The sequence below is a fragment of the Berghia stephanieae genome, chromosome 2 (assembly GCF_034508935.2).
Source record: "Berghia stephanieae isolate SIO BIC M18660-M18661 chromosome 2, UCSD_Bste_1.3, whole genome shotgun sequence".
Classification (NCBI taxonomy): Eukaryota; Metazoa; Mollusca; class Gastropoda; order Nudibranchia; family Aeolidiidae; genus Berghia; species Berghia stephanieae.
In genome coordinates this window covers 32716803-32730625 of record NC_088361.1, presented here as the reverse complement: position 1 = coordinate 32730625, position 13823 = coordinate 32716803, and the positions used below count along the sequence as shown (strand labels likewise).

The following is a 13823-nucleotide window of genomic DNA, read 5'->3' as shown; positions in this document are numbered from 1 at the left end:
AAAAATACACTGTTGAAATCCATCCAAATAGGTGACAGCATATTCGGGAAGAATTTCGCAGACGAGAGTTTCGCCATCAGTCACAATCATGCCGGATGGGTGGGCATGGCCAATTTTGGAAAGGACAGTAACGGATCACAGTTTTACGTATTGCTACGGACTGCTAGGTGGCTGGATGGAAAGCATGTTGTTTTTGGCAAGGTCATCAACGGAATGGTATGTGGAAGCTTTATACAATCAATAAATTATAGGTCTATTTTATTTAAATAGCGTCAACGTGTGCTTCAAAATTTGTATTTATTTCCTAAGTAGACTATGTTAAGCCAAAATTCAATTTCATACAGTACAATTCGCCTGTTATTATAGTACTCTTCACTGCTTGTGGCTATGCACTCATTTGACTTCCGAACTGGTCAAATTCTTCTTCTTCGTTCCCCCTCATATAGTCCCTGTTTGAATGTCTTGTTGGTGAAGGAACACCGTCTTCCTCAGCTCTGTCAGTGGCCCATATAATTTAGTCAGCAGAGTTTGTTAACAATTCTTTAAGATACAGGGAGGTAATAATATAATGAAAATATCATTTATAAAGGGCACAGTATGTGTTAATGTGTTAATGAATCCAAACTCTGACCTCCTTAAATAATACTCTACGCAAATCTAATCTCATTCGACTAAAAAACCATTCTTTCCTCAGGATCTCATACAGAAAATTGGTGAGCTGGACACCAATCAAGGAAACAGTCCAGTGAACCCCGTGAGAATCGTCAACTGTGGCAGTCTCAAGCTGAAGAGGCCATACAGTTTGGACGAGTCACAATTCAATACGGACGGTGATATTGAACGAGTTGAGGGAGACGAAATCTAAATGAGTTGAGGTTGGGTTGAGTGGGTCCTACATTGACAGAACCTCTCTCTCTCTCTCTCTCCTCTCTCTCTCTCTCTCTCTCTCTCTCTCTCTCTCTCTCTCTCTCTCTCTCTCTACTCTCTCTCTCCTCTCTCTATCTCTCTCTCTCTCTCTCTCTCTCTCTCGCTCTCTCTCTCTCTCTCTCTCTCTCTCTCTCTCTCTCTCTCTCTCAGTTTGTCAGTTTGGCTATAAAAAAGGAGGTGGGGGGGGGGGGGGGGAGATGGAGAGGAGGGGGGGGGGGGTGTCAGTGCGTGACCATATTGTTTATATGTGACCAACCGCGTTAATCTAGTATTATGCCGGAATGGACTTATCTGTCTCAAGTTCATTTTTGAAAATCGAACAAAAAATTGTTCCGTCTTTATCTGCAAAATGCGATTTATCCATCACAGCAGATTTTATTTATACAATAATGTGGTGGCTCTAATATTGTGTTATTGGGTTGAAAGATAAAAATGTTTAATAGTTGATCATATTTGTTGCTGTTGGTAATATCTAGGAATTCTGGTGGAAGAGTGTTCCATTCCTCGATGGTTCTTGGGAAGAAACTGTTTTTATGAGTCTTGTTTCTGTGTGTTGGAATTGTGAACTTACTGCTATGATAATTTCCTTGTGAATATACAGTGTTGTTACTAGTGTTGATGACTTGTTGGGCTTTTTTTTTTACCTATGTTTAATAAAATTTAAACGTCAGAGAGAGATCATAACGATCTGATATCTATATTCTTATTTTTTAGTTGCTATTAGTATTAAATACTTCGATGTAACCTGGGTAATAAGCAGCGTATTCAGACATAAAATAAATTGTGAATTGAATTGAATTGTACGTAGTCTCGGCTGAGCTGCTTATTGGCCTGTATGGATTCAAAGGAAACTATAAATAGAAGTATTCCATCTGCTGATATTTGTATCGTATTATTTTGGTTTAATACAAAACAATGATAACGACATTGACGGTGTACTCTTATTCTATGGATAAAGCTTAGTAGTGTTGTGTTTTTTTTAATTTATTTATTTATTTAAGGAGTTGATGGCAGTTATTTTAACTCATCATAAACTTGGGACTTAGAGTACAAACACACACACGCCACACCATAGTGCGGTAGATTATAATAGTGGATGAATATGGATCTGATGAGATGTTGGGTTCCCAGAGATTCAGTACTTAGTCCGGTTCTTGGGGGGGGGGGGGGGGGGGGGGGTGGGTAAGTCGGCCTTCTGCCTAAAATCATCAGAAGTTTCGATCGATCTGCCTTACCACCAATACGCTGAATGTAGGCAGTTAAACTGTCCCCAATACGAGAATTGTGCAATGGGTATCAAGTATCAGGCATTAGCGATGAGTGCATTCAAAATGTTAGAAGTAGATGAGTGAGACGAGGCTGTGACTCAACGACGTCAAGACAGGAACTGCATGCGAGAAATAAGAAATGGAAAAGTGAAATGGAATGTCGTTGAAGCAACAGATTAATAAGTTGGTTAAATATCCCTCTTTTCAATTAGAAAAGTTTGTTTCCGTTGAACGATTCATAATTGAGGATGGAATATCAAACGTGTGGTTGTGTTCCTCTTGCTATCAAAATTAGATTACTATAATGCTCTGTTATGTAGCATTTCAAAGCATAATCTGAAACGTCTGCAGACTGTCCAGATCAGTGCTGTCAGACTAGTATTCATGAGACGTAGGTGTGATTCTGCCATAACTTTGCGTCATTTCAGCCCAGTAAAAAGGAAGACGATTGAAGAGTGAATAGATTTAGATCTAGCTATCGACGGGCAAAGAAAATTTAACACAATGGTCAACAGAAATCAGAGGTAATTCCAAGAGTTGTTTTTGTTTTGTTTTTTTTTTGTTTTTAAAGGTTTTACGACGCTTGCATTAAATTTAGGCCATATCAGCGCCAGTAAAAAGGAAGAAAATTGTATAGAAAAAAAAACATTCTACATGTACAATTACAAGGACTTGAAGAAAAAGCATGACAAAAGGGAATGGTACAAATAGAGAACAGATGTAGATTCCAAGAGCACAGTTTCATGTACTTAGTTTGAGATCACCTAACACAGTCTCATTCAGACCAGCACAAAATCCCACTAAGAGGAACACACTCAAATGTTTGTCATATGTCCAGCCTCAGTTAATAGTCTACTAAAGACAGAAAGCAAACTGGAAAAACATTATAGGGGGGCCGAAGACACAGTAAGTGCCATCCTGCCCACTATGGGAGGCAAGGAACCCCACCCAGAAGAAAAGGTAAGACAAAGGGGAATTGGTTCAAATAGGAAACAGATGTAGATCCCAAGACAAAGACAGAAAGCATGTTGGAAAACATATTGGGGATAGAAGACACTATGGGAGGTCAGGAACCCCACCCAGCTGCTGAACATTTCGATCAAATAATCAATTCAAAATCAATCAATAAATTATAAGACAGCACCAAAAAAAAAAAAAAAAAAAAACATACAAACTCTAAATGCGTACAGGACCCATCAAAAATTTTATTTAATTTATATACGAATATTATATGTATGTATATCTCAATTTTTATGGACAAATCTCACACAATAGTAAAGTATTCATTGTACATCATGTTCAAAATCTAAAGTCCTTATGACAATACAGTTTTATTTATTTTTCTTCTTGCAGAGAGGAATGAGGATTTTGGGAATAAAACTGAAAAAAAAAAAGAAGAAAATGTACAATTTTTACAAATTTGTATCATGTAGAGTATATATATATATATATATATATATAAATCCATATACATATATAATATATTATCAATCAAAAACACAATAACGATAGTAGTATTAGTAGTACATAGCATTGTTGTCATGATTCAATAAGAATAAGATTCTGCAATGATTATAAATATTCTTATTTTGAATCATGCCTTTCAGTACACCAACAAATACTTTACATATTCAACCGCTCTTCCACTCCTTCATTTAAGAAATACTCAAGCCTTATCCACACCCTCGAGCTCATTGACATTATAATATTTAAATAAATAAACGTCAAAACTAATTTCCTATGATTAAATTCAATGAAATTTGCTTTTGAAATAAATACTGATTAGCCATACTCCTGAGAAAATAAGTAATAAATAAGAATAATACTACAAGAAACAGACTGGATAACAAGGATGAAAATGGCATTTGGGTGTCTAACCACAAACAAACTTGACACGAAAAGAATGTTTTTCACAACAAACCATTATGAGCGGTAGGTATGTGGTGACAGAGATTCGTTTCTTTCTTTATTTTTTTATCTAATTTTTTGTTTGAGGTAAAAAGACAGTGGTATTAAGTTATTATAAAGATCTATGGAAATATCTTGTTTTAATCAAATGTCCTTAAGTCTGCAATTCTACTCAGGATAGCTGATGAAAATTAGTTACGTTCCATTGTTCTTTAAGTCACTTAATATCTCGTTATTTTGTGTCAAATTTTACAAAAGTCAAGATAGACCTTTTGTCACAGAAACCAAGCTCAAGTTTCATTTCGTTTATAATTAAGGATTTTATGGTGCTTTCAATCCTTTTAGGTCATTTCATCACTCGACACAGTAAAATGATGAGATGATTAAAATGAGTTTAGAGAAGCATTCTCATATTATATTCTCACAAACCCTGAAAAAAAAAATAGGACAGCTTATAGTGTTGACACAAGTTTGATGAAATCTTGATATTATAAGGAGATAGGACCAGCCGTTTTTCCCCCTTTTTACAAGCAGGTCCTGTAATTATAAAATGAAGGCACCCGCCTAGTTTGAAATTGAACCTGTTTGTTTTGTTTTTAAGGGTTTTACGGCGCTTGCAACACATTTAGGTCATATCAGAGCCAGTAAAAAGGAAGAAAATGGATAGTAAAAAGTTCTAGAATTACAATTAAAGCACCCAAGAAAAGGTAAGACAAAGGGGAACTGGGAACAAATAGGGATCAGATGTAGATTCCAAGAGCATACGACCAATGTACTTAGTTTGAGATCACCTATAAGTCTCATCCGGACACAAGCACAAAATCCAACAGAGAGGAATACACTCAAATGCTTACATTATACACTAAAAATAACAAATATAATAATACATAACAGAGAGATGATTTACAAGGAAAAAAATATCATCTCCCAAAACAATAACTATGCATTTGACTGTTTCCCTCCCAGCCAAGACTCCAACCAGGGCCAGGACAAAATCAAGTAACCTCATTTCAAGACAAAGACAGAAAGCATGTTGGAAAACAGATATAAGGGGATAGAAGACACAGTATGGACCTCCCTGCCCGCTATGGGAGGTCAGGATATACCCAGGGTATTGAACCTGATATGGTCTCGATGCCTCGCTGAAACCAAAAACCTAAGCATTTAGATATATGTCAGATCAGAATAGAATTCGAAACCAAGGTGGTCTAAAGGTAAAGAAAAAAAAAATTGCCATAACAGTATTGACTAAAATCAATGACTATAAAAAATAAACCAATAAAAACATTTTAAAAACTGCCTTTGACTATCACAGGCAGTGTTCTTAAAAACAACTTCCAACTGGTGAAGTAGTTTTCAGATTCTTGCCACTCCTGAATCCTCAGTTAAAAGTCTACTGAAAATGGTATCTTGTGGTAAACTGTGCACGCTTAAAGTATAAAATCAAGCAGAGGATGGTTTTCTCTAATGTATGCGAGAAAATACATCAAACCCAGAGATGCGAATTCTAATTTAAAAGTGTCAGTTGCAAAATCAAAATCATGTTTTTAAATCATAAGAACCGTTATAAATGGTCAGCAAATCAAAAGAGGAATACAAGGGGACATGCTGTGCCCCTGACCAGATGTAAAAAAGAACCCAACTTTTATTCCCTCTCAGCCAGTCTGCATTGATTTGACCAGTATTTCTAGGCTAGAACCTTTATTAAAGTTACCAAAAATATCTTTTTAAAAATCGCGCAATGCTGGCTTTTGTGAATATCACAACATTAATTATTATAGCAATGTTTTGATGAAGCCAATAACAATCGTTGATTTTTTAAAACGAGTTTTCCCTAATGAAGCAATATCAAAAGTAAATTACATTTGATTAATATTATTATTGTTAACAACAATAATAACAATGATAATCGTGATGATGATGATGATGATGATGATAATAATAATAATAATAATAATAATAGTAGTAATAAAAATAATAACATTAATTACATCCCTGACACGTGTGACTAGAGATTTCCTACTAAAAAAAACTATTGGTGTCTTTTTTTTTATTCAGTAACATAGACTTGGTGAAGGAACTCAATTATTCTTATATTGTCTGTTGTCTATTTCATAGCTATAATTCAAAATTCATTGATTAAAATAACTCTCTTACATGTCATCATCACTAGCATTGTGGCCCTTTTATTTCTCTACTATAACAAGGTGAGAGTTAATTACACAAGTCTATCTTTAAAACAAAAGTCATTTATGATCCTTGTACTTCCCCAAGTTTTATCGCTCGTGTAAGTGTTATATGAAAACTAGTTTATCAGTGCTGATGGTAACAAAAAGCGAAAAAGGAAGAAAATTTTGAACAGTTGTCTTTAAGCTCCATTTTTACTGCAATAGCCCCCCTACTTTAGAGCAATTTAGATCATAAATTTGAATTGACACAGCTAACTTCTGCAGAGTGAGAAACTGCACCTGTAAGTACCCCACACATCAACTCTTCTCACATTCAAATTGGAAATTGGAAAGAGGGGAGGAGGGGGACATCGGCACTGGTTTATAATGGAAATAAAACTCTTTAACTCTCTCGAGTTCACCCTCATTGAAAATCCTACAAATTTGTTAGATTATCCATGCATGTGAACTCGAGAGACTTAATGGCGAGTACATGTACTGGTCAAAGTTTTAAAAGTTTATCCTGAACATAACAATTAAAAAAGACAGATATGATTATTTACTTCTCTTTGCGGATGCCCATAATATGTAAAGAGATAAAAGTACAATAGTCATTCAATTAAACCTAGGAAAAACAAAAGAAAAAAAAAAGATTGAGGATATCCATACGAATAGAAAGAAAACTGCAGGTATAAATAAAGAGAATATGCCATTTGTCTAATGTTGTAGGTCCATTCGCATGAGTTCAAAGATTTAAAATAAAGCACATTTATTGTGACTGTACAATGATGATAATAAAAGGATAAAAAAAAAAAGAAATATTCAACTGTTAAAATGTAAAAAATGATCAGTCTCACAACAATTTTTTTAGTTTGAGTAATCAAGTCTCGTTAATTAAGGATTTATAATTATAAAAACCATATTAATGCAAAAGTTTGGTGCTAAAAATTTGTTGTTTTTTTTTTTTTTTGACTGAGCGCATTTAATTACAAAAAACAAAAAAACAAACAAGAAATGGATCTAAAATATAAAAATACCTATATTCTGTAATAACCTCATTATCTCCAGATCATTAGAAAGAACTGATTTAACGTTGACAAATAAAAGATAAAACATTTAAAATTTCACAAGTTATATTCATGTTTTTGTTTTTAAGGGTTTTACGGCGCTTGCAACACATTTAGGTTATATCAGCGCCAGTAAAAAGGAAGAAAATGGGATAGTAAAAAGTTCTAGAATTACAATTAAAGCACCCAAGAGAAAGTAAGACATAGGGGAATGGGAACAAATAGGGATCAGATGTAGATTCCAAGAGCATACCACCAATGTACTTAGTTTGAGATCACCTATGTCTCATCCGGACACAAGCACAAAATCCAACAAAGAGGAATACACTCAAATGCTTACATTATACATTAAAAATAACCAATATAATAATACATAACAGAGAGATGATTTACAAGGAAAAAAATATCATCTCCCAAAACAATAACTATGCATTTGACTGTTTCCCTCTCAGCCAGGACTCCGACGAGGGCCTGGAAAAAACCAAGTAATCTCATTCCAAGACAAAGACAGAAAGCTTGTTGGATAAGATATAAGGGGATAGAAGACACAGTATGTACCTCCCTGCCCGCTCTGGGAGGTCAGGATCCCCACCCAGAAGTTATATTCATTTAACCTTTCAAATAAATGTTACCAGCGATGACTTAGTTGGCCCTCCCCCTTATGAGTTTATTTCTCCCTTATTATTTTTTTCTTTCTTTCTTTTTATCCTTTTCATATTTTTTTTTTCAAATCACAGCGCTGTGACTGTTCTCTGTGAAAGCTGTATGTAACAATCGCAGACCTTTTTCCACCAAGAGTTAAAATCACATCACTGAAACTGCTCTCTGTGAAAATGGTATGAGTTGAAAGTTTAGTGGTTAAGTTAATCTCATTTTCCATTGCCTTGTCGTCACCTTGGACTTGGACAAGTTTGAGAGAAGTACACACAGTAAAAACAGGTTACTGAAATTCAAGGGACTTGGTATTGTATTTCGGTTGAGGCAAACCTCACTCAGTTACCATGATTTTCCAGGGGTATTATTATTCCACCGCTTTCATTCATCCCACTGTCACATAGAATGCATCGCATTAAATTCTTCAACTGCACGACTTTGTTGTTGAAGTAGTGAAGTGTGTTTGTGTGTGCGTACGTATATTTGCACATGGGGATGCTGATAGCTCAGTTGGGAGAGCACTCGCTTCACACCCAAAGAGACTGAGTTTAGATTTTTCTGCCCCCTCCGCCCAGCAGTGATTGGGTAGCTGGGTCTGTTAGATCTAATGGAAAGTATTGTGCAATAGACTAGCGTCCTATTCAAAGGGTAGCAAGCAATTGCTATTGTCCATTCCACGCTATAGAAACCGGAGTAAACTCCAGCTCCATGAGTCGAATGGCTCTGAAGAACTTTTTTTAATGTGCACATAAACAAGCGTAATGGTAGTAGGTGCCAAAGGGAGCAATAGTATATAACTCCAATGTCATCTTGATACTCCCAGTCAGCACATTGACATTGTGCCCTCACCATCAAGGAAGAATGGACTGGTATGGTCAGGGTGGATTTGGTTGATAAGGGGAAGTGAGTGGAGGAGTAAAGAGGCCACAGAGACGAATAAGGCATTGTGGATTAGTTTGGGCAGAGAGAGAGAGAGAGAGAGACAGAGAGAGAGAGAGAGAGACAGAGAGAGAGAGAGTTGGTGGTGAAGTGGAGAGGGTTTCAGCCAGCGGAGGTGTGTTGAATGGATACGAGAGCACATTGGGCAACAGTTGTAAGGGGATTTTTTTTTGGTTATCAACATTTTTTTCTTAGGTTTTTCAGTTATTCTGCAATTTCTTTTCGGTTTAAAGATTATTTGAGCATACTGGCTTTCGGTTTATTCATACTTGATTAACAGAAATAAAGAGGAAAAAATGACAACATTTTGATATCTTTTCGGTGTAGTGGATTTTTTTCGGTTTAGACAATTGTGGTTTAACCAGTTTTTACTTTACTTACAAGAAAAAAGAAAAGAAAGAGAAAAAAATAAAAAGAGGTGATAATGGTTAAGAAAAATTCTTCAAATTGTAAAGCACTAGACATTTAAAATAATGTTTTTGGATAAATCATAATACTTACACAGAGAAAAAAAAAAAAAGTAACTAGCATTTATCACAAGACTCGACCATTCCTAAATGAAATCAAAATCTCACCACATGCATTTCAAAATGGCATATCTGCATGATCAAAACAAATTCAGAATAATAACAAAGAAACAGAAAATAACATGGAAGATAAAATGCAGGTTTCAACATTCATACTAATCACAATGAATATCACAAGCCCAGTACTAAATGCTGCACATTGACTGAGAAAAGCAAAAAAAGTGAGGTATGACATGGAAGAAGAAATAAAGAAACAGGGGGACATGGGGGGTAACAATAACAATTAATAATCAATTGTCAACCAAAATGATGCTTTTCGAGAGATCAGAAATCTGGAACAGAGAACATAAAAAGGGCAAGCATTTGATGTAATACTAAAACAAATGAAAAATTCATACTGCCTTACAATGACAATTCAAATTTGATTTTTTTCATTTAGGCCAGAAAACTTTCACTTCAAATTTGATCAATCAAGATGACCCTGAATTTGTCCAAAAAAATTTAACCAGAGACTTCTTCAGAATAAACATCTTTGGCAGTTTAATCTTAATGTTTGAACAAGTCTGGAATCATCTTAATCGATCTATATTTAGAGTTATAGTTTTTTGTCAAAGTGAAAAAAAAAAAGTATTTTGTCAGTGCCTCCAGCAGAATATGTGGCAATTAAATACTGTACATGAAGTTTATCCTTCGTGATCGCAAGTCCGGGGGTTTGTCACATTACAGTACTTACAAACAAACACCTTTTTTAGACGGATAGAATCCCCAATCCATTTTTTCCTTCTGATTGCCCTTTAACCGGGTACGAAGTGAAAATTACATGGTTTAATGAGGAAAAGCTCAATAAAGATGCTGGACATTTGGGCCATATGTCCTGCAAGGGACACTGGCTTTTAAATCTAGCAGCTCTTTGTAATGATCAATAATTTCCTTTTTTACACTATTCATCACCCATTTGTCACTAATATCCCAAAAATGGATGGATAATTCAGTCCGATGGCAATTGTTTGTAAGTACAATTGTCTTGAACTGCTACAGATGTAGTTGTGACATTAAATAATTACAATTCAAGCACAATAACATTTGTACAATTACTCAATTAAATAATAAAATATGCAGTTTTCAAGAAAAATTCATAATAAATACACATGAATAAAATGTGAGCAATAATAAAATGTGTTCAAAGAAAAATGAGAAACAAAAACAAGAAAAGGACACATTTTGCCAACGTTGAATCCTGTCTATTTTCTAAGACAATTGTGTTCACATCTTTATTCCATTTACTTATTGCTGGATTGTTCAAGTTTTAATATGGGATGTACATCTCTACCTTATCTTCCACCATCCATTTAAACATACAAGTCCAGATTCCGATGCGTATAATTTTTTAATCTCTCAGATTATTGCCATTTAACATTTTAACAAACAGAAACTCCACTTAATAATCATTTGTCTGCAAATGGCCTCTGGAACGATACATTAGAATTTTAAAGAAGTAAAATAAAAAGCCTGTCTTCTATTAGTTGCAAAATTATGATAATCCAATAAAAAGGCATTTTGCACATAAGCCCACCCTGACTAGTGTGAATGCTTATGTTAAAGCAAAGGAATCGATTTATAAAACTTTTTCAAGCATTTCATTAGCGTTCATTTAGACACCAGATTCGCATTGATATGCCAATAGTTGAATCATCTATACCGATATTGACAGCTTAGACTATACCACTTTTTTTTCTATACAAAGGCTTTTTCTTTCACAAAAAAAAAAAGATCCAAAGAGTTATTACCTCCCCCTTCAATCTCCTCTTGTCTCAAAAGGCCGAAGGTTTCCCTCCCTCCCTCCCAATAGTTTGTCTTTGTTTTAAAGGTTTTACGGCACTCGCAACACATTTAGGTCATTTCAGCCCAAGTAAAAAGGAAAAAAATGGAATAGTAAAAACAAATTCTAGATTACAATTAAAAGCACGCTAGAAAAGTAAGACAAAGAGGAATGGTACAAATACAGAACAGATGTAGATTCCAAGAGCATACCATCAATGTACTTAGATTGTGAACACCTAAAAGTCTCATTCAGATACAATCCGACTAAGAGGATTACACTCAAATGCTTACATAATACATTCAAAATAACAAACATAATAATACACAACAGAGAGATGATTTACAACAAAACATATCATTAACCAAAATGATTACTATACATTTGACTGTTTCCCTTCCAACCAAGGACCCGTCCAGGGAAAAGACAAAACCAAGTAATCTCATTCCAAGACAGAAAGCCAGTTGGAAAACAGATATAGAGGTATGGAAGACACAGTAAGTGCTTCCCTACCCACTATGGGGAGTTCAAGAACCCCACCCAATTCTTCAGAATTCAAAAGCCAGCAATTTAAAGAAAAGAGAGAAAAAAGGGCAAACAAACCTCACAGCCACCCTACCAACCAATGATTCTAATTTAGTATCTTATTTCATTTTACTTCAAATTCCTGCAGCTGCCAGATAGAACATGTAAGAAAATGTTTTTCATCTTTTGATCGATTAAGATGATCCAACAATTATCGAAAAGTGTCAAAACTATCATTTCTTTGAAGTTTGACAATACATTCAACTGCTTCCCTCTGTGCTATGGACCGATGCCAATACCTAGAAAAGACCTGAGATATGGAAATCCAGAGCAAAGACAACAGCTATGGAAAGAGAAAACAAATATAGAGGAGCAAAATACACAGCAAAGGTTACCTCTCTGCAAACCATGGTTAAAATTTTTAAACCTATTAACAAGATGAAGGTCATCTAATAAGTTAATGTTTTGTGTAAAGGTTTTCTGTATAAAATGAAGAAAAAAAGAACATTTTGTCAAAATATGGTGGTGCAATAGGACAGTATGATACATGGAAGTAGAAATCAAATATAAGAGAATGCATAGACTTTTGCTGGTAGCACCCACCAAATAACCAAAAAAAATGGAAGCTGATAGATGGAAAAGGTTACTTAGTTCACATAATAGGACAATATTCTTCCTTTCTGGGCAAAGCCATTATATTTCAAAATTATATCTTGTACTGGCTTTTCAGACTTATACTGAGCTTCTAACTTCTAACTTCTTTTATCGCTGGTGTGATAGTCTTCATATTACAGATCTGCAGTCTGTCTACTCTTACTCGCTGCAGAGAGAGGGAGAGAGGGGGTGGGGGAGGGAGGGAGGGAGAGAGAGAGAGAGAGAGAGAGAGAGAGAGAGAGAGAGAGAGAGAGAGAGAGAGAGAGAGAGAGAGAGAGAGAGAGAAAGAGAGAGAGAGAGACAGAAGGGGGGGGGGTTGTTTTTAAGGGTTTTACGGCACTTGGAACACATTAAGGTCATATCAGCCCAGTAAAAAGGAAGAAAATGGGATAGTAAAAAGTTCTAGAATTACAGTTAAAGTACCCATAAAAAAGGTAAGGCAAAGGGGAATTGGGGAATTGGTTCAAATAAGAAACAGGTGTAGATTCCAAGAGCACACTTTCAAAGCACTTAGTTTGAGATCACTAAAAGTCTCATCCAGACACAAGCACATGTCCCGACTAAGAGGAATACACTGAAATGTTTTACAAGTCATATATAATATAAAGAAACATAATACAGTGCGTAACAGAGAGATGATTTACAAGGGAAAAAAATAATCTCCCAAAACTAACTATACATTTGACTGTTTCCCTCTCAGCCAGGGCATCTGGCCAGGACCAGGACTTCTTCTTCTTCTTCTTCGTTCCTCTGATGGACATCTATGGCTGCAGTCCGACATCTGCTATGAAGTCTGTGGTCCGCTTTAGGTCCTCAGCCTCACCATAGAGCTTTGTGTTGAGTGTTGTAGGGGTGACCCAGTGGTTCGAACGTTGCACGTTGTATAATGGGCAATCCATAAGCACATGTAAAGTGGTTTCATGGTCGATTCCACATGGGCAATAAGGGGTTGTTCCAATACCTAGCTTTGTAAACATATGTCCTCTTAGTCTATTGTGTCCTGTTCGGAGGCGGAATAGAGTGACTTGGCTACTTCGCTGAATGGCATGGATTGGATCCTGCTTGTTGTGTTCTAGGTGTGTGTCATTCCTTTCTTTGTCTATTTTTAGCTTTATTATTTTCTTTTGCTGATGGTAAGTGATTGACGACTTCGGTTGTTCCTTCTGGGCTCCTTCTTTGGCCAGTTGATCGGCAATTTCATTTCCATATATACCTACATGACTTGGAATCCACTGCAGCACAATTTTTCCTGTTTTATCAGATAAGCCCTCAAGGGCCTCCACAGTGTGTGCGGCTTCAGAGTCCTGGTAATTTTCAATAGACCGGAGAGCATCATCAGAGTCTGTCAAGTAAACCACATTTTTCCC

The 13823-nt window shown here is 35.7% G+C and overlaps 1 protein-coding gene across 1 annotated transcript in view; it reads left to right on the top strand.

The window, feature by feature from the left end:
- Nucleotides 1–1098, top strand: part of LOC144964737 (peptidyl-prolyl cis-trans isomerase B-like) — a 10812-nt gene extending 9714 nt beyond the window's left edge. Inside the window, exons 5-6 of the mRNA XM_078899297.1 lie at nt 32–216; nt 695–1098. Coding sequence (XP_078755423.1) covers nt 32–216; nt 695–865 — 356 coding nt within the window. The 3' untranslated portion in view covers nt 866–1098. The remainder of the gene's footprint in view (nt 1–31; nt 217–694) is intronic.
- The last annotated feature ends 12725 nt before the right edge of the window (nt 1099–13823 follow it).